Source organism: Rhinolophus sinicus, chromosome 3, assembly GCF_057876585.1.
Source record: "Rhinolophus sinicus isolate RSI-liver-muscle chromosome 3, RSI-T2T, whole genome shotgun sequence".
Taxonomy (NCBI): Eukaryota; Metazoa; Chordata; class Mammalia; order Chiroptera; family Rhinolophidae; genus Rhinolophus; species Rhinolophus sinicus.
In genome coordinates, this window is record NC_142503.1 from 127,085,350 (window position 1) to 127,106,507 (window position 21,158).

At 48.2% G+C, this 21,158-nt stretch overlaps 2 protein-coding genes and 1 pseudogene across 2 annotated transcripts; all 3 read left to right on the forward strand.

Moving 5' to 3' along the window:
• Positions 1–3,173: 3,173 nt before the first annotated feature.
• Positions 3,174–10,636, forward strand: LOC109439760 (mast cell protease 1A-like). Its single transcript, XM_074328094.2, has 5 exons — positions 3,174–3,408; positions 4,376–4,520; positions 5,152–5,287; positions 5,472–5,729; positions 6,134–10,636. The coding sequence occupies exons 1-5, from the start codon at positions 3,219–3,221 to the stop codon at positions 6,308–6,310; spliced, it is 906 nt and encodes a 301-aa protein (XP_074184195.1). The 5' UTR covers positions 3,174–3,218; the 3' UTR covers positions 6,311–10,636.
• A 1,867-nt stretch (positions 10,637–12,503) lies between these two features.
• On the forward strand, positions 12,504–15,511 carry LOC109439888 (mast cell protease 1A-like). Its single transcript, XM_074328096.2, has 5 exons — positions 12,504–12,680; positions 13,646–13,790; positions 14,256–14,391; positions 14,575–14,832; positions 15,240–15,511. The coding sequence occupies exons 1-5, from the start codon at positions 12,518–12,520 to the stop codon at positions 15,399–15,401; spliced, it is 864 nt and encodes a 287-aa protein (XP_074184197.2). The 5' UTR covers positions 12,504–12,517; the 3' UTR covers positions 15,402–15,511.
• A 2,248-nt stretch (positions 15,512–17,759) lies between these two features.
• On the forward strand, positions 17,760–20,916 carry LOC109439761 (granzyme B-like; annotated as a pseudogene).
• The last annotated feature ends 242 nt before the right edge of the window (positions 20,917–21,158 follow it).

Genomic DNA, 21,158 nt, shown 5'->3' on the forward strand with positions numbered 1-21,158 from the left:
GTCGTGTATTAGAAAATTCCCTCAGCTTCTGTATGTCTGGAAAGGTATTTATTAGTCCTCATATCTAAAGGACATCTTTGCTGGATATATTATTCTTGGCTCATAATTTCCCTGTTTCAATAGTTTGAATATTTGGTTCCACTCCCTCCTGGCTTGTAGAGTTTCTGCGGAGAAATCTGATGATAATCTAATGGGCTTTCCTTTGTAGGTTATCATCTTCTTTCCCTGACTGCCTTGAGGATTCTTTCTTTGTCGTTGATTTTAGACAGCTTCAGTACAATGTGCCTTGGAGAAGGCTGTTGGGATTGAGGTAATTAGGTGTACTATTTGCTTCTTGGATTCGAGGATCCAGTTCTGTCCACAAGTTTGGTAAATTCTCATCAGGAATTTGTTTGAATACATTCTCTGTTCCCTTCTCTCTTTCTTCTCCTTCTGGTATGCCCATTATTCTTATATTGCTCTTTCTGATGGAGTCAGAAAGTTCTTGTAGAGTTCTTTCATTTCTTTTAAGTCTCAAGTCTCTTTGTTCTTCCATCTCTGTAATTTCCAGGTTTCTATCTTCGATGTCACTGATTCTTTCCTCCATCTGGTCAACTCTACTACCTAAGCTGCTATTTCATTCTTAATTTCTTCTATTGAGTTCTTAATCTCCAGAAATTCTATTTCTTTCTTTTTTAACATTTCAATCCCTTTGGTAAAATGTTCGTGTTGTTCTTTGATTGTGTTTCTGAGTTCATTAAACTGTCGTGTGTTTACTTTCATCTCGTTGATTTTTTCCAGAACTGCAATTTTGAATTCTCTGTCATTTCACTCACATATTTCCATACCTTCAAGTTCATTATCTGGAGACTTTTCACTTTCTTTCTGAGCTGTCTTGTTGCCTTGGTTATTCATGGCAATTACTGATTTATTATTTCTCTTCCTAGACATCTACAGGAGTGGGTTCTGCAACAGGTTGATAGGACAAGATCTTTCTTTTGGTTTCCAGTTCGGGTGTGCAAAATGTTTTTTCTCTCCGAAAGCAGCGTTTTTTCACTCTTACACTGTAGTGTTATGTTTTCTCTACACTATTCCAGCTTCTCACACAATGGGGGGATTCCCTGGGAGATGGGCTTCTCCTCTGTTAATAGTTCGCCTGGGTCACAGGGCGCAGTCCGTGTGGGTATGCGGAGAGCTTTTGAAGGTCCAAAGCTCTTCCTGCACCAGATTCAGAGCCCGTATGTTTCAGCAGTTCTGTTTACACCTGCAGGGATCCGCCCAGATAGGTGGGGCTAGGGGCGGGGTGAGTTGTGAGAAGTGGCCCAGAGCAATGGCGGTGACCACCAACACAGCCAGTCCTGCTTCCACAGCTCTCTCCCCTTTGCCGGAACTAGTTGGGCTGCGAATCTGTGTCTGCAGTCCACATTTCTCAGAACAGCAAATATTCTGTTCTTTTGATCTGACACTGCTACTGTTCCTTTTCTAGTACATGGCAGGTGGGGGCGGGGCGAGCTCTGGGAGGGGAGGGAGGGGGCGGCTAGTCTCAGTGCCTAAGGCTCCGTTCTCTGCTCGGCAGTGCGGGCTTAAACCACCATTTTCAGCCTTCTTCCCTCAGTCTTCTCTCCAAGGTCTCTGCCATAAGCGTTGGGTTCAGCCGTGTTATATGCTGACCCCTCAGCCCTGTGGGCCACAAGCGGAGCCCTAGCAGTCCGAGTTCTTCCCTCTCCCGCAGCTGCGGTAGTTCCGGGAAGCAGCGAGCTCGGTGCACTGAGCTAGGTCTGCGTCCTGCGTCCGCGCGGCTCCGTCTCCGCACTTCTCCCTTCCCTCTGCCTCAGCTCACGTGATTCAGCCACCTTTAGGTGAATTCAGTAGTGGGCCTCTTCCTCTTGCCTGTCTACTGTGCAGGGAGTCCTTTGTGGAGTTATAGTTTTTAAATTTGTTGTAAATTCCAGGGGAGCTTATCAGAGGCTCCCCTCACGCCGCCAATTTGATGACGTTCTCCCAAATTTTCCTAATGAACATACATTACCACTATAATCAGAGAGGTATTTTTATTTTTAAAATACTTGGCAAGCTCTAAGTTAAAAAAAGTAGAGTATTTACACTGAATATTACAAGCAGAATATTTACACTGAAATAATGCATTTTGATACATAATTCTCCACATGGAAAAATTGTAAAGCACAGAAAATGCAAAGATGGAAATTTAAATTACCAGAATATAACCTCTCAGAGATATTTAGTTGTTCTTTGAACAGAACTGGGCTTGGGCTGTTTAGAAACAAAGGTCCATTACAGTATAGTGAGGTCATCAGCATAAGTTGTTTTTCAGGTGTGGAACTATTATGTGCCAAGCCTGCTATTTCAGAAGTGTGACCCTCTGGACAGAGGACAGAGAATACTACAGGACAATTACTGGCCTTTGGTTGCCCAGCATGCTTTCCCACTTCACGTGGTATTGGCAGTTTAGCAATCTGAACTTCCTTTGGAAAACCAGCCCTTTCCCAGTCTTAGTTCGAGTGGCTTGAGTGAGACCAACCCCAGCCTGCCCAAAATAGGAATGACCTAGGCTTAAGTCAATCAGTGGATTCAACTTGTAGGGCCACAGTGATTCATTACTTTAGGCCAATACACATCAAGTGCAGGACTTTTGTTAAAAATATTGACAGGAGAGATGGACTCTATCGCTCTGAGCTTTTGCAAATTAACAGGAGATGTTAAAAATCCCTAGGAAGGAAGCTGTGGTGATGAACGAGCTGCTGTATCAGTTTAGTAGATGAGGTCCATGCTCTCTCACTGTCTTGTGCATCCCTCCACCATGGCCCTTCCCATACAGTACTCTGGTCACTGATGTTTCTGTCTCCTCCACCAGATGGCCAGCTCTGTAAGGGAAGGACACAGCTCCAATACGCTTCATCGTAGCACAAAGAAGGGCCTAAACACACATCTGTAAAAGAAATTATCTTGATGGACTTGGTAGCATGGAAATAAGGCATTGGTGGTTCTATCACTGGGGACTCAGGTGTCAGGGTTCCAACACATCTACTGGTCAATACCACATCCTACAGCCCCCACCTCAGACCCTTGGGTTCCTGCTCTGGGCTGGAATAATTTGTCTGCTCTGAGTCATCAGCTGTGGTACTGATGTGGTCTATGCCTAATTCTCACACAACCACCCAGAGAACGTCATCAGGCAGGAGGTGTGAGAGCAGGGAAGCTTTCATAGAGAGCCTTCTAGAATGAAGCACTACAAAACCAGAGGGGAACTCAAGGTCCCTGAGCCCACCTGCACCTCCTTCCTCTCCCAGGGACCAAAAGAGAGCATGGAGGAAAACCAGCGATCCAATCTGGGCAGCTTTCCTGGGAAGATGTTGCCATTCCTGCTCCTGCTTCTGTTGGCCTTTCTACTGCCCCCTGGAGTAGAGGAAGGTGAGTGACAATCCCCACTCTCATTCCCAAAGAGGGCACAGACCTCTTGCCCCTTCTGCACATCCCTGATCCATCTATCCACCAGGAATGTTCTGAACCCCAGCTCCTGTCCCATCTCAGACCCCCAAGCATGATGTTGGATAAGCTACCAGCATAAAAGGCAGGGGAGAAGGCTGTTCTCAAGAAAATCCAGTGGGTTCTAGTTCCTTCCCAGGCCCTACTTTTGCCATCTGTAAAGGGTAATTTCCTAGAAGTACCTGGCTGAGGGTGGAAAATTGGAGAGCAGTCCCGGCTTCCATGTCTGGGATGAGACAGGTGCTCTCTTCTGTGTCTGCTTAGGAAGGAAGCTCTGAGCTCAGCACACCCCAGAGTTACTGGGGTCCATGTCCCCGGAAGAGTGCTATTGCCTTAGCTCAGTCCCAAGGTGCCTCATTCCCTTTGTCTACTTCTGCTCTTCTTCCCCAGCCTTTACCGGCTCCACTATTTCAAAGATGGGCCATTGATTTTGGCAACCCCAAACTTCTCTGCTTTCAAGGATCCCACAGCACTGCCCCTACCAAACCCTCTCAAGAGGTCCATTGTTGGCTTCATGCAGCCAATAAACACTTATTGGGCATAAACCCAGATCCCTAAACTTAAGTCTGGCCACTAGATAGCAGTATTGTTCTGGACTTCACGGGACTACAGAACCTCAAAAACTCATGTGAAACCAAGCAATGTCCAGAGACAAATTTTCAGAGACTCTAGGACTTTGCTGTCCCAAAGGTAGTTCTGCTCACCTCCAACTAACTGTGGAGAAAAACTCATAGACAAAGCCCGCTGCTCTTCCCTTTTGAGAGGAGAAACGTGAGACCCTCTGAGCTCGAGGCCAGCCCAGGCTCCCAAGTCCCCAGCAGTTTAGAGTTAAGTCAATGTCTTCCTGGTGACCTCAGTGAGTGCACAGAAGCACAACAAACTTTTCCTTCAGAGGAGATCATCGGGGGACATGAGGCCAAGCCCCACTCCCGCCCTTATATGGCCTACATACAGTTTGTGAATAAGGGAAAGAAGACGTGTGGAGGTGTCCTTGTGCGAGAGAACTTTGTTCTGACAGCTGCTCACTGCAGCGGAAGGTGAGGGGCAGCAGCCAGCCTACTCTCCCCCATACCTCTAAAGGGAGGCCTGCCTCATTCTCGTCCCTACATGGCATATCTTAAGATCACATCTTCAAAGAATAAATACTGTGGAGGTTTCCTTGTGCGTGAGGACTTTGTGCTGACAGCAGCTCACTGCCTGGGAGGGTGAGGAGGTCGCCTGGGCCCCCACCCATCTGTAGACACCTGGAAGGGAACCCTCATCTCGGGGGCTACAGACCTGAGCCACCTAGTAACACAGAGAGCTCTTCTGAAGAGAGGTAAGCTTTGGGGCGGGACGGACAGGTCAATCCAAGTGACCTGTTGAAGAGAGAGGGACAATCAATGGTGGCATGAGAAAGAGGTTGAGGTTGTGACCTGAAGCCCAGCAGGCACATGTTAGACATTCAGGGTTTGGCTTAGCAATAGGCAAGCTCAGCACAATGAAATCTGCTCCAGGAACTGCCACTGAGCACGAGCTGCCAAGAAGCAGAGGCACAAACGTGCTCAGCCCCAGGGACCCTGTCACTCGTCTCCACTCCAGTCCTGCCCCGTCCCCAGCTGGCCTCTTTCCTTCACAGCCTCTAGGCTATATCTCCTGTGACTTAACCACCCTCTCTGGTCTCTGCAGCTCAATTAGTGTCATCCTGGGAGCCCACAACATCAAGGTGAACGAGAGTACCCAGCAGGTCATCCCGGTGAGAACACCCATACCCCACCCAAAATATAACAGTACAACGCGTGCGAACGACATCATGTTACTGAAGGTAGGGCTCCACTGGATCTTCAACACTTTACCCACGAGGTTTTGTGTGCACATGACCTCTGACCTGTCCTTCTTCCCAGGGTGGACCCTTTACGTGTCCCAGGGCCATGAAGATGGCAACCACACGACTGTCCCTGCAGTCTGTGGACCACGGGTACATTACAATTCCTGTTCTCTGCCTTCAGCTGGAGGACAAAGCCAAACTGAATGACGCCGTGAGAACCATCGGTCTGCCCGGTAGAAGAGATAACGTGCAGCCAGGGATGGTGTGCAGTGTGGCCGGCTGGGGGCGCCTGGGTGTGAACACCCCAGGCCCTGCAAAACTGCACGAGGTAGAACTTGAAATCCAGAGAGACAAAGAATGTACTTCGCGCTTCATCTATTACAACAACGCATTCCAGATATGTGTGGGGGACCCGACAAAGATTCAGTCTTCTTTTAAGGTAAGACCCCATCATTGTCCTTGTCCAGCCCTGGGCACAGACGAGCTTTGAGGAGACCCAGGGCAGTGTGCCCTGTGCTTCTTGGCAGCTCGGGCTCAGTGGCAATTCCTGGAGTAGGCATACACCTATGTCCTCAGATATTCTGGTGCCGGCTCCCTGGGGGCGGGAGGTGAGGGAGAATGAGAGACTGTCCCACAGCCACTTATGGACAGGCTTTATGGAGAAAGGAGAAGGGGACCCATCAGAGCCAGGGTGTAACCCTCGCCCTGGTACCTAGGCAGAGAACAAGGCCTGTCCTGGCACTGAACTGCCACACAGCCCCTAACAGAGACCATGCACCCTTGATAAAAGGAAGGTCGGACCAGGAGAAAGTCCAACTAAGTCCTTCATCCCTCTGCACACAGGGGGACTCCGGGAGCCCCCTTGTTTGTGGACAGAAGGCCCAGGGCATTGTCTCCTTTGGAAAAACGACTGGAAAACCTCCACGAGTCTACACCAGGATCAAATACTTTTTGCCCTGGATAAAAAGAACAATGAAACGCTTCATCTGCGGAGACCAGATTGAGACAGCCCAGAACTGATCCATCCATCTTCTCTGGGGCACAGGCCAATACTGCAGTAGGTGGAGGGGACTCTGGCAGACACTTAATAAACTCCCATCTCTAGACTGAAAATCATTGATTCCTCCGTTATTCACCTAAACCTTTATTAGTTACCTAGAGAAACAAGTAAACTGGTCTCAGAGGATCAGAGGTGAGTACAAGTAGCAAGCTGAGAAGAGAGGGACCACACGGGCCAAATCCAGCAATGGTGGAGGACGAAAGTGTGCATTAGGGTAAACATGCAAACTCAGGCAATGTCATGATACTGCCTGAGGGCAAGAGACACCTCCCAGAAGCCCTACCCTCAGTGTCCTTGAGAAGCAGAGAGGACACTCAGCTCCTGGCCCTCCAGTTGCCTCAATTTCCCCTAACGGCAGCTCTGTCCCACCTCAGCTATCACCTACCCTTCACAGCTCATGGTGGATGTCCTGAGACCCCGCGCCCCCCACATTCCCACTCTGCTCTTTGTGCAGCTCAATCAATGTCACCCTGGGGGCCCACAACATCAAGAAACAGGAGAAGACCCAGCAGGTCTTCCAGGTGACAAAAGCCATCCCCCACCCAGACTATGATCCCAAGAACTTCTCCAATGACATCATGTTACTGCTGGTAAGGAAACCTCCTCCTGTGATTGCTCTCCAGGGTCCAGATTGTTTCTTCTCTCACTGTGACCTCTTCCTTCCTTCTTGCCCATCCTGGCCACCTGACTAGTCCCAGTGCCTCAATGGGGAAGGAAGACAGTGCAGACCCATCGCATGTCCAGGCCCTGGGGTCGCTGGCTGACCTGGGCTGTCTTGCCTCTTCCCCATCAGCTGGAGAGAAATATCAAGCTGTCTAAAGCTGTGAAGCCCATCCGCCTGCCCAGGGGCAGGGACCGGTGAGGCCAGGTCAGAAGTGCAGTGTGGCCGGCTGGGGACAAGGCGCGATGGGCACCTTAGCAAACACTCTATAGGAAGTGGAACTGACCATTCAAAGGATCCAGAGTGCAGATGTCGCTTCCCCTGCAATTATTGTAGGGACATCAGATTTGTGTAAGGGACCCAAAGAAGACGATGACAGGTGTCAAGGTCAGATTTCTAGCGTTTACCTAGACAGGTCCTGGGGGAGAGGAACTTGGGGAGCTCTGGGGTATGGGAACGGCCATATCTTCATGTGTCAGCCTGAGAGTTTGAACAGCCCAGTCCACAAATATAGTCTTTATTGTTTTGCCCTGAGTGGATCCGGGGTTTGGAGGGAAGAAGGATCAGTCATCCCACAGCAGTGTCATCACCAGAGTTTCCCTGAGGATTGCAGAGAAAGGCTTGGCGTGGGCCAAGCTGTAAAGAACAGTCAGAGCCAGGCTGGAGCCCTCCGACAAGGAGGTGAGGAGGCCTGCCCTGGCCCAGATCCCCACGCAGCCCCTAACAGAGGCCACCCACCCCTGAGAGCTGAGCATAAGTTCCAGTTCTGAGCTAATTCCCTCCTGCCCCAAATACACAAATCACTACACTCTCTTCTGGCATGGGGTAAATACTCTGAGATGGCCTAACCCTCAAAGGCCCATATGGCTTCTCACATCTTGTTGCCCACAAAGCACGCAGCAACACATCACTGAATGACCTTGGGCACTTTTACAAGGAAGAACAGTATTGTCACACAGCTACTGATGTGCAGCTGAAAAAAACTCCCCACTTCTAAGACTTGCTAAGGACCTGCCTCCTTGACTGAAAAAGACAAAGGTAAACATAGAATTCAAAGCAAAACTAGTATTTTTTAAAGTTGCCAAACTTCATACTGGTTTAAATACAATATTTACTTTGAGGAAATGTTTCTGTGGGTTAACACAACTTTGAGGATCATGTTGTATGACATCCTCTTTTGAGAAATGAGACAGAGAGAGAGAGACACAATGTCCCAGGAGGCAGTGGCTAGCAACTGAAAGTACCACAGAGTTAGGACAGAGCCTGGACTGAGTCCAGGCCCCCTTGCAGCCAGCACTGCAACAGGTCTTATCTGTTTTCTAACACCTGCCCTGCAACAAATTCCTGGCTCCCTGAACAAAAGATAAGCTTCTGCTCAGACACCTCCCTGGAGAGAAAGCCTCTAGGCTCCTATGGCAGCCATTCTGTGACAAGTATTCAAAACACTTTCCTTTGTGTGCTGAAGTCTGCGCAAGGACACATTGGGATGGAGGCTGGTAAGCACCTTAAACATGCTGATTCCTTCAAATCTCCTTTGCCTGTGGAAGCACCCCTCCCACCCCTGCCACCCCAACATGGGGGAAGCATTCCTTCACTTGCTTAAAAATCTTTGTCATGAATATTCAAAAATAAAACAGAACAAGATATCTCTGTAACGTCTCTGCTCACCAAGACCCATTTCCACCACCCCTTCTTCCCTCCACACCACAAGAGTCAGGTTTCAGCACGGCTGTGGAGAGAACTGGAAAGTCAGCACCTTGAGCAGGGGGAATGGGCCAAAAGGAAGGCAAGAGCTTGCTCACTTGTCCCAGTAACATGCATTGGGATGGCTCTGCCTTCCCTGCCCAGCACCATACTTCTGCCTTACTTCCACTCTATGTGGACTTAGGTCCTACAGGGTTTGTTTCCTGTCTTGGTATCCTACACAACACTGAGTTTGAACAATAAACATATTTTAGCGTCAAAGGAGTACAGCAATGGGTTCCTTTTTGTCTAGGCCTCTTGCTAGACTCCATTTCTAATCCACAGATTCAGGATGATCAGTGAACGTCCGATAGGACAAAGACAGTCACATCTATGCACATACCATAATAGTCAAAATGGTAAAAATCAACGATAAAGTGAAAAAGTTGAAAGTAGACAGAGGGAAAATATAAGTTACCTTACTTTAGGGGAAGCAACAATAAGATTTACAATGAGCTTCTCATCAGAAATAATGGACGTCAGAAGAGAGTAAACTGATATTTTCAAATAGTTCAGACAAAAAAAAGAAATAAGCAATCTAGTTCTAGAATTCTATATCCACTGAAAATATTGCTTAAAAATGGAAGTGAAAATAAGGATGTGTTCAAAAGAGGACAGGTAAGAGAATTTGTTGCCATCACACGTGCACTGAAAGAATTACTAAAAGATGTTCAGGCTGAAGGGAAACGATCTCCATTGTAAGCAGAAGGGAAAAGAGAAATTAAAGTTTAAAATGAGACGAAGTACAAAAGGTGGGAGGGAGGATAAACAGAAACGTAGCATTACAAGGTTCTCATAGGAAGTGCCGCAACATTAATTCCAAGTAGACTGTGATGTGTGAAGAAGGCACATTGTACCCTAGAGTAACCACTGAAGTAATATACTAGGCCTGACAATTAAGTTTGCGAACTCATCAGAGAAAAAGTGCTACATACCTCATTGCTGAATATCACTATGATTTCATCAAAATGTTTTCATTTAAATTGTTCCTTTATCTTTGGGTAAAGAAAGAAATCATTGGGAGCCAGATCAGGTGAGTTGGGAGGGTTTTCCAATACAGTTATTTGTTTACTGGCTAAAAACTCCCTCACACACAGTGCCCTGTGAGTTGGTGCATTGTCGTGATGCAAGAGCCATGAATTGTTAGTGAAAAGTTCAGGTCGTCTAACTTTTTCACACAGCCTTTGCAGCACTTCCAACTAGTAAACTTCGTTAACTGTCCAGTTGGTACAAATTCATAATGAATAATCCCTCTGATGCCAAAAACATTTAGCTACAAGTTCTCGAAATTAATTGTCAGACCACATATAGAGATATAATTACAGAACAAAAAAACAAGATAAAATGAGATACCTCCAAAGAATAGAGAAAAATGACAAAGGAAAGAAGAAATCACCCTGAGAGAAATCAAAGGGCAATATGATATTCTTCAACCCAACCCTCTCGGTAATCGCATTAAATGTAAACAGATTAAACACTCCAATTAAAAGGCAGAGGTTGCCAGTCTGGCTAAAACAATGCAAGACCCAATTTTGTGCTGTTTGCAAGAGACCCATGCTAAATACAAAGACATGGGTAGAATGAATGTAAAACTATAGAAATACACGAGACATACACTGCAACCAATCCAAAGAAAACAACCTTGCCCATGAAGTGTGCTGTTTAACTTTTGAATTGTGGCCTCATGTGAAAAGAGCTAAAGTGTCTCAGTTGAAGTTTCATTTCCATTTCTCCATATTTATTTCCATTTCTCTTAATATGAATGAAGTTGACATTCTCTACATTATTTTTTAAATATATTTTACAGTGATCTGTGCAGGTCTTTGCCCATTCTTCTGTCAACTTTCCGTATTTTTCTTCTGTATTTTCAGAGTTCTTTCTATATAAGATAGATTCCCTCTTTAATTGTGATACATATTGCAATGATTTGTTTCCGAATTTGCTGTCTGTATTTTGAGTTCGCTTCCACTACTTTTTGACATTTAAACTTTTAAAGATGATTTCAACATATTAAAATTTATTTATCAATCTATTCTTTTAATGTTTCTCTATTTAAAGTTATTGCTAGAAAGGCTTTCCCCTTTCTGAGTTTATAAAGAAATATACTCATGTTAATTTCTAGTGCACTTACTGTTTTATTTTGTGTATTTGAGTCTCTTATCCATTTCAAGTTTACTCTGGTTGTATATGTCAAATATACTCCAACTTAATATCTTAAAAATACTATCTAGATGTTGCAATATTCATTATTAGAAAGTCTATTTCCCAATGAATTGAAATGCCACCTTATCATAAACTACACGTCCTTACGTACTTGGAAATGTTTCTGGACTTTCTATTCTGTTTTATTGGTCTGTGTTTATTCATGAGTCAGCATCATGCCATTTTCAGGAAAGAAGTTTTAGAGGATCTTTTTAATATGTGATAAAGGTAATGCTCTCCCTTAACATTCTTTTTTCTGTTTGTCATAATTTTCTTAGCTATTCTTGCATGCTGATTTTCCACGCGAATTTTAGAAGAGTCTAAAAGTTGTATAAGGCTAGGAGAATAAACTATATTTTCTAGTGCAGTTATTCTTATTGAAATCACATTAAATGTACATATTACCATAGTACCAGGATATCAGAAATGTAGCAGTTCTTTAGACAGTGGTCTCATAACACTGCTTTGGCTTCCTGGCATCCATTCCCACTTCACATGGTATCAGTAATTCATTAAAGAGAACAGCTTTGGGGAGAGCCAACCCTCTTCCATTCTCAGGACACGTGGTTTAGACAGAGCACCCGACCTTTGCAAAGGCTGAGATCCAGGCTGACAGGGATTAGTGGTTTCCACTCCTCTGGCCACCTGTACATGCACCTAAAGCGGAGTGGCAGACTGGGCTTTGCTCTAACGGTCACTGTGTATGTCCCATCCCACAGGCTCTTCTTACATGCCTGCAGCACTGCTTCCTTTTTAAATCTGGTTCAGGACTTTTGATTGCCCCAGGCAGTAGCACGTGGTACAATGGATACCACACGACATCAAAGTCTCGGTAAAAAAAAAGAATATATCTCCTACCCTGGTCAATTTTTCAGAGGTGCTCACTCTGCAGAAACCCACCATCATGTTGCCAGACCGACTGATCCTATGCGGAGACCATACGAGAGGCCCTCACGGAGAGGAACTGACATGCCCAGTGGGCAGCAGCACCAAGCACTGGGCATGTGTCAGTCATCCCTCGGCTGATCCCAGGCTCCAGGCTCAAGCCTCCCCTGACAGGAAGGGGAGCAAAGGGGAGCGATCCACACTACATCCTGACCAACATGCAGATTTGTGAGAAGAATAAATTGTGTTGTCATTGTTGTTTGAAGCCACTCAGTTCTGTAGAAACTGGAATAAGCCTCCTCAGCACTATTGCCACACCATTGTATCCATCCCTCTAACCGTGCCCTCACCATCTTTATCTGATCACTGATGGTTTTGTCTCCAGCAATAGCAAGAAATTTCATGATCAATACCCCTGAGGCTCAAAAAAGGGGCCTCAATAAACGGTCTACAAAATCCAAGGAAGTGAGGAGTTCTTGCAGGCATCATCATGAGACTCAGGTTTCTGGGGGCTCTGGGACCTGCTACTGGCTAATACAGCATCTCCCACCACCCCACTTTGTAGCCACTGTTTCCTGTTTTCAGCTGCTGTGCCAAGAGCTACAGGTGCTTGTCATTACTGATAAGTTCTTACTCCACTCAGGCTTGAATATTTTGCCAGACAGCTGCGTCAGGCATGCAAATAGAGCCTGAAGTGATAAAAGCCTCAACACCTGAGAGCCCTTCGGTTAGAAGACCAGGAGGAAGCACCAGCAGCTCTCACCTGGGCCGCTTTCCCGAGAAGATGCAGCCACTTCTGTTCCTGATGGCCCTTCTTCTGTCCCCCAAGGCAGAGGCAGGTGAGTTACTGCCCCGACAAACAGACTCCCAATCCCAATGCACTCTGGCACAGCCATGCTCAGACACTACACATTCTGGGCCTGTTCCATCCCCAGGAACTTTCTGGATTCTTGGTTTAGCCCTGAATCAAAGACCAGCGTATCTGATGCAGAATAAAGACTCTACAGAAATGCAGGACAGAGGGCTGTTCTCCAGGAGGGCCAGTGGGTACCATGTCCTTCCCAGGTCCTACCCTTCTCATCTGGAATGTGGGCTCTTCCACAAAGGAATCTGGAAGAAGTTTGGAAGCTGAGAATGAGAAATAATTAATTCCCCAGGAAAGGGCAGCTTGGAAAAGGGGCTGGCTTTTGGAATAAAAAAGGCCCTCTCACATTCTAACTCAGTGTCTTAAAATCTACCCTCAATCCTCTCCTCCTTCTCCAAGCTTTGTCATTCCTATGCTGCCCAGGAAAAAAGCTGAGGACACAGTTGATCCCAGAGTTGATGGCATCCTAGTCCCCTTAACACTTGTGATTGGCTGGTTCAGTCTCAAGTTCTCTCTGGTAATTTGTCAGTCAAAATGTTCTGAGTGTTACAAACCAGCAGCAGCTCAGTGAGTCTGGGAAGCAAGAATGGATAGAGGACCCAGGGAACGTCAGGGAAAGGATTTTCCAGGATGTACAGGGCCTTCCCAACTTGTTCCAAACACAAATCCTGTCTGCCCACATACGTGTCTGCAACGGCAATTGAGTAATAGGACTGTTCTTCTCTTTGTCAGAGGGACAATCTGAGTCTTGGAGGTCACTTGGCAGGCCACAGTTGTTGCCCCAGTCACCCGCAGGACCCCTTCTTTTTACTGCTGACGACTACAGACCTCACCGTCTCCATCCAACTCCTACCAAACCTGCCCCAGGTTATCCCAGCCTCCCTGGCTTCAGCCCTTGACTCCATGAGCACAGCACACAGGGTAGAATTTTTCTTTCAGGAGAAATCATCGGGGGCCATGAAGCTGAGCCTCATTCTCGTCCCTACATGGCATATGTTAAGATCACATCTTCAAAGAATAAATACTGTGGAGGTTTCCTTGTGCGTGAGGACTTTGTGCTCACAGCAGCTCACTGCCTGGGAAGGTGAGGAGTTGGGTCTGGGCCCCCACCCTTCTGTGGAAACCTGGAAAGGAACCCTCATCTTGGGGGCTACAGACTTAAGCCACCTAGTAACACAGAGGAGCTCTTCTGAAGACAGATTAGTTTTGGGGAGGGAGGGACAGGTCAATGCAAGTGGCCTGTTGAAGAGAGAGGGACGATCAATGGTGGCAGGGGAAGGAGGTGGTGGTTGTGCCCAGGAGCCCAGCGGGCACATGTGAGACCTTCACGGTTTGGCTTAGCGATAGGCAAGCTCAGCACAATGAAATCTGCTCCAGGAACTGCCTCTGAGCACGAGCTGCCAAGAAGCAGAGGCACAAACGTGCTCAGCCCCAGGGACCCTGTCACTCGTCTCCACTCCAGTCCTGCCCTGTCCCCAGCTGGCCTCTTTCCTTCACAGCCCCTAGGCTATATCTCCTGTGACTTAACCACCTTCTCTGGTCTCTGCAGCTCAATTACTGTCGTCCTGGGAGCCCACAACATCAAGGTGAACGAGAGTACCCAGCAGGTCATCCCGGTGAGAACACCCATACCCCACCCAAAATTTAATGAAACCACGGCTGAGAACGACATCATGTTACTGAAGGTAGGGCTCCACTGGATCTTGCACACTTTAGCCTCAGTGTTTTGTGTCCACATGACCTCTGTCCTGTCCTTCTTCCCAGTGTGGCCCTTTTACTTTCCCCGGGCCGTGAAGATGGCAACCACACGACTGTCCCTGCAGTCTGTGGACCATGGGTATATTAGAATTCCTGTCCTCTGCTTTCAGCTGGAGGACAAAGCCAAACTGAATGATGCTGTGAGAATCATCGATCTGCCTGGGAGAAGAGATAAGGTGAAGCCGGGGATGGTGTGCAGTGTGGCCGGCTGGGGGCGCCTGGGTGTGAACATCACACGTACTGGGAAACTGAACGAGGCAGAACTTGAAATCCAAACAGACAAAGAATGTACTTCGCACTTCGAATATTACAACAAGAAATTCCAGATATGCGTGGGGGACCCGACAAAGATTCAGGCTTCTTTTCACGTAAGACCCCATCATTGTCCTTGCCCAGCCCTGGGCACAGACGAGCTTTGAGGAGACCCAGGGCAGTGTGCCCTGTGCTTCTTGGCAGCTCGGGCTCAGTGGCAATTCCTGGAGTAGGCATACACCTATGTCCTCAGGTATTCTGGTGCCGGCTCCCTGGGGGCGGGAGGTGGGGTAGAATGAGAGACTGTCCCACAGCCACTTATGGACAGGCTTTATGGAGAAAGGAGAAGGGAACCCATCAGAGCCAGGGTGTAACCATTGCCCTGGGAACTAGTGAGGGAGTAAGGCCTGTACTGGCACTGAACTGCCACACAGCCCCTAACAGCGACCACCCACCTTTGATAAAACAAGGAAGGTTGGACCAGGAGAAAGTCCTACTAAGTCCTTCATCCCTCTGCCCACAGGGGGACTCCGGGGGCCCCTTCGTATGTGGACAGAAGGCCCAGGCCATTATCTCCTTTGGAGATGAGAATGGAAAACCTCCAGTAGTCTACACCAGGATCAAATACTTGTTGCCATGGATAAAAAAAACAATGAAACGCTTCAAACTGTGGAGTTCAGATTGAGGCACACCGGAATTGATCTATCCATCTTTTTCTGGGGCACAGGCCAATAATGCAGTAGATGGAGGGGACTCTGTCAGACATTTAATAAAATCCCATCTCTAGATTGAAAATCATTGATTCCTCTTTTATTCACAGAAACCTTTTTTAGTTACCAACTATTGTGTCCAGAAACCATTTATTCACATCTCTGATCTGTTATAGGTTTCCCCCTTCAGTGTAACTCACCTTCCATCTCTACAATAAAAAATCATGCTGCATCGTTAACAAACTCCTTCCAAACACACCTTCCCAGTGCTAGCTCCCCCTGCCAGGCTGAATGTAAGCTCCATCAGGAAAAAGGAGCAACTCCCCAGGAAAACGTGACCCTCTTCCTGACAACCCTCGTATGGCATCCATATTCCTCTCCTACTTCAATCCACACCCACAGCCCTACCCCACTGGCAGAACCGAGGGCCAATACACAACATAAAAGAATTCACAAATTGAAACAAGGATGACCTAAGACCCTCTGTGTTGGGGACCATTTCTCCTACCAGAACAGAAATGGGTGAGAAGCTTTGGAAAGCTGTCATTTCACCCCACGAAACACTCCTTCCCCAAATCAGAGCAGTTGGAAGCCTGAGAAGATTCAGGAGGGCCCTTGAGTACTCCCAGGCCCAGCACAGTGCCTGTCACAGCCCTGTCTTGGGCGCAGGGCTCAGTGCAACCTCTGCTGTCCTGGCAGCCCATCCTCCTGCAGCCTGAAATGACCTTGAAGGTGCTCTTCCATCTTGGTCTAGGCCAGCCTGTCCCCTCCTCCCATTGTGCGTGTGTGTGTGTGTGTGTGTGTGTGTGTGTGTATCCAAAGGAAACTCACTATAGAGAAAAGTGCTAGTTTCACAAGTATTTTTCTATTGTTTCAACAGTATCCTATAGCGTAAAGCTTATTGAGGGAGTTTATTTCTTCTATTTTTCAACAATCTCTAAATTTTATACAAGATTGAATTCAGATTAATAACCTCATTTTAAACATCGACCTTGGAGAAGGCAGGACTGAAAAAGAGTGGTTCACTGAATGTGGGCCATTGATTAGTATGTTTCGACTCAGGGAAAATGTATTCTGGGTATATAAGTAATACCTATTCTTCATAGAAAGAGAGTTAAGACATAAACAAGAAAACGAAAACTACCAAGACTTCCACCACCCAGAGATCCTGACTGCTGCTTAAGCCTGTTTACTTCCACTCTTCTCGATGTATTCACGAGATGCTGTTCCTAGAACAGAACTGGGTTGGGCTGTTTGGAAGTCATCATATCTCCCTTTCCACTTCTCTTTCTTCTTCTGTCACACTGATGACAGCATCGGGATAATCTGTATACAGCGTATACAAGTGCTAGGCCCGAGGACGTCAGAGACAAGGTTCTCTGGACACTGGACAGAGAAAACTTAGTGGCCAGTAACTATTGGGATGGTCGGCATCCATTTCCCCATCGCCTGGCAATAGTAACGAGCATTTCTTGAGGGAAAATTGCCCACACAGAGGCTCTATGATTTGGGTGGGGCCGTCCCGTCCTCAGCCCAAGGGGTGCTAAATAACCGCAGCATGAGCCAATCAGGCCACTCGGCTCCAACAGACGCCATGATGACTTGTTTCCATCCAGTGAGTATCACGTCCAGGACTTGTGTTCAAAACGGTGGATAAGAAAAGCTCTAGGTCTCTGTGTCACAGAATATTGATATTTACAGTGGGGATTCTAAATATTAGAAAAACTTGCGCTGGAGAGGTGGTAAGATAGGAAATGGGGTGACCGTTTGGCGCACTGGGGTGTGTTCAGTGCTACCTGGGCCTCAGGCCAGTGCAGGCTCTATCTCCCACCACCAAGCAGACCCTCCACCGTAGCCCTTAGCATCCCATAATACCCACAGATTCTCAGTCTACTCCAGCTGACCGTCAGCCTCTGAAGGACAGGGCCATGTCACTCATACATCTAAACACAGATTGCTAAGTAATTATTCCTGATTTCATCAGAAAGGAAAAAGAGGCAGGAGCCATGAAATGGACACATTCTTCATTTAATCACTAAGGGATTTCTGGGGTTCCAGCCTCTCTGCTGGCAGTAACCATGGCCTTCACTTTCTTTTTCCTTCTTTCTGCTTTTGCCCTGTGGCTTAGCATCTGAGTACAAATGTGGTGACAGTGCCATTCTCACCTAACCAAACCAGAGAACTCTGACAAACCCTCTTCTATGGTGATACCCAGGAAAACTAAAGGAGCAAGTGTTGAGGAGGTGTGTGAGTCCCTGAGCCACACTTCCTTTGTTCCCTTCTGAGGCTTTGTGTCTGGAAGACAGAAACACCAGCGGCTCTGACCTGAGCAGATGCATCCACTCCTGCTCTTGTTGGCATTTCTTCTACCCTCTGAGCTCAGGACAGATGAGTGACTAACCCATTCCTGAGGCCTCAGCCCATCTCATAAAACACCCCGTACTCCCAAACCTTTGGTCCAGCACAGGCAGGGCTTGTCCTGCATTTGAGCCCAGGAACTTTCTGAAGCCCAGCTTGCTTCCCTCCCAAACCCAGACCAACAAGTCCCATGTTTGATAGCTACTCAACAAGGATGGATGGGAAGAAGGGTTCCACTACAAGTTCTTAGCACTGTCTTATTATTGGAAAAGGAGGTTTTTCTTAGAAAGGTATTTGGCAAAGTATGTGAAGCTACGAAAGAAAAGGAATTATAATCCCTCATTCCAACCCAGGAAAGGGCACCTCAGACAAATCACTCATAGTGAGAGTTGTCCCTGGACCAGCTTAAGACCCAGTTAAAGTTCTCATGCCCTCCACCACCTGGCTCCTGCTCTGGAGAGGAGCCCAGGATGCAACAGATCACAGCAGTGGCTGCATGACAGCACAGAAATTTCCCTGGTTGCCTTGGCTCTGCGCCAGGCCTGGGCAGCCTATTTGATCCCCTCCTCCCCCGGCTTTCCCAGGCCCTCGGCTGCCCCACTGTCATTGGCAGTGCACTCTCATCATCCCTGTCGCTTTGAATCCCACCAGCACAGTCCCCACCAATCCTCAGCCAGAAGCTAATTGGAGGCAATGCATTGATGCAATCAAAACATGCCTACTGAGAACCTAGGATGTGTTAGGCCTTAAGACAGGAAGATTTTAGAAATCCAGCTCCATAACTCATGGGTAGATCATTAGAAAACAGCACCAATCAGGATTCTACCAGAGACTTGGAGTGGTCAGGGAGACTCACTGCATCCTGTCCACATTACCTGGAGCCTCACCATCTTCAAGATAGGTCTTACCTCCTCCATACTTGTGTCTGCATATGACTTGGAGAACAAGCACTGCACCCCCTTTCTCAAGCTGGATTCTGAGGCTTGAGGTTCAGAAAAGGTGATTCTGCTGCAGCAGAAACAGAAACCCTCCCCCCATTGTCTTCGGGTCACACCTCAGTCATCGCCTCCCTAAGCCTTCCCTCCTACCACAGCCACTCCCAGTCACCCACCTTCCAGCCTTTCCTTCAGAGGAGATCATCGGGGGACATGAGGCCAAGCCCCACTCCCATCCCTACATGGCCTACATTGAGTTTGTGGATAAGGGGAAGAAGAATAGATGTAGCGGTGTCTTCGTGCAAGAGAAATTTGTTCTGACAGCTGCTCACTGCAGCAGAAGGTAAGTGGCAACAGCCAGCCTTCCCCTCCCCCCTAGACTCCTACAGGGGCTCCTGTCCTTCCCCAGGGGCTGCAGCCCAGGTGAGCTCCCCGGGCTCCTGCTTACTCACCACACTGGCCAAATCCAGCAATCGTGGAGGATGAAAGTGTGCATTAGGGAAAACATGCAAACTCAGGCAATGTCATGATACTGCCTGAGGGCAAGAGACAGCTCCCAGAAGCCCTACCCTCAGTGTCCTTGAGAAGCAGAGAGGACACTCAGCTCCTGGCCCTCCTGTTGCCTCGATTTCCCCTAACTGCAGCCCTGTCCCACCTCAGCTGTCACCTACCCTTCACGGCTCATGGGCTGTATGTCCTGAGATCTCTCAACCCCCCACACTCCCACTCTGCTCTTTGTGCAGCTCAACATTGTCACCCTGGGGGCCCACAACATCAAGCAACACGAAAACACTCAGCAGGTCTTCCAGGTAACAAAAGCCATCCCCACCCTGACTAACATCCCAAGAACTTCTCCAATTAAAACATGTTACTGCAGGTAGGGAAACCTCCTCCTGCGATTGCTCTCCTGGGTCCAGATTGTTTCTCCTCTCACTGTGACCTCTTCCTTCCTTCTTGCCCATCCTGGCAACCTGACTAGTCCCAGTGCCTCAGGGGTGAAGGAAGACAGTGCAGCCCCATCGCATGTCCAGGCCCTGGGTTCGCTGGCTGACCTGGGCTGTCTTGCCTCTTGCCCATCAGCTGGAGAGACATATCAAGACAGCTAAAGCTGTGAAGCCCGTCCGCCTGCCCAGGGGCAAGGACTTGGTGGGGCCAGGACAGAAGTACAGTGTGGCCAGCTGGGCACAAGGCGCGACGGGCACTTTAGCAAACACTCTACAGGACGTGGAGCTGACTGGGAAGAGGACTGGGATTCTGAAAGCTACTTCCGAAATTATTATGATGGTACCATGCAACTCTGCGTGGAGAACCCGACAGAAAAGAAGGCTTTCTTTAAGGTGAGATTGAGTTGGCTAGTTTGGATCTGGGGAGCGGGGTGTGGGGGAAGGATGGGGACATGGAGACCCAAGAAGTGGGGAACTCCTCCACCCTCTAGCCTGTGATCTTTCTCCCCAGAAGGGCAACAGAGAGCAGCCAGAGCTGGGGAGAAATAGGGCTCTGAGACCCAACCAAGGGCCCCTGGTCAATCTATACATGGTCCTCCTCCAGAGGATGATTCTGTAATTCTCTGGCACACACTGAGGCACAGCACTTGTATAACTGTGCTCCCTGCGTGAGCAGAGTTGTCACCCACCCTGGATAACAGGTTCGTCCTCCATGCTAAGTGTCAGCCCCAGCTGCCTGCTTTCATGTCCTTACACAGTAGACGAGCCACAGTCCCACAGCACCTGTAGAGGAAGAGCATCCGGGACCTGGGAGAGAAGAGGGAACTGACACCTGGGGTGAAGTGAAGCTGTGACAATGTCCAAACTGAGGGTCCCACAGTGGCCTGCTGCCCTCTGATCTTCCACATGGCAGCCACGCGAGGTGGCCTTCTCTGAGAGGGGGCTTGGGATGGCAGAGAGGGCAGGACCAGGAGAAGAGCTGCTCAGTCCCCCCCCCCCCCGTCTGTCTGCAGGGAGACTCCGGGGGCCCTCTCGTGTGCCAACGTGTGATCCAGGGAATCGTCTCCTACGGAAGAAAAAATGGGACATCTCCCCGGGCCTACACCAAAGTCTCAAGTTTCATGCCCTGGATAAAGGAAACCATGAACAAAGCCTGACTGCGGGAACCAGACTGTCTTCTCGAGCGAATCCAGAATCACACTGAGGGGGTAGGAGAGGGCAGGTGGTGCCAGCACCCTAATAAATGTGTCTTAGCTGAGTGGGAAGAGCTGGTTCCTTGTTTATTCATTGGCCCTGATTCACAGGCACCAGCTGTATGCATAGATGGCCAAGGGAGCAATTCCACTGTTTTCTGCTTCCTCTTCTTCCCCATGCCCCCACCATCTCCTCCAAACCCCATGCGAAGCTGTTACCCAGCTCCTTCTTACCCACACGTGTACCTCCAGGGCTGCCCTGTGCCAGGGCTGAAGCTGAGCCCCATCAGGAGAAAACATGA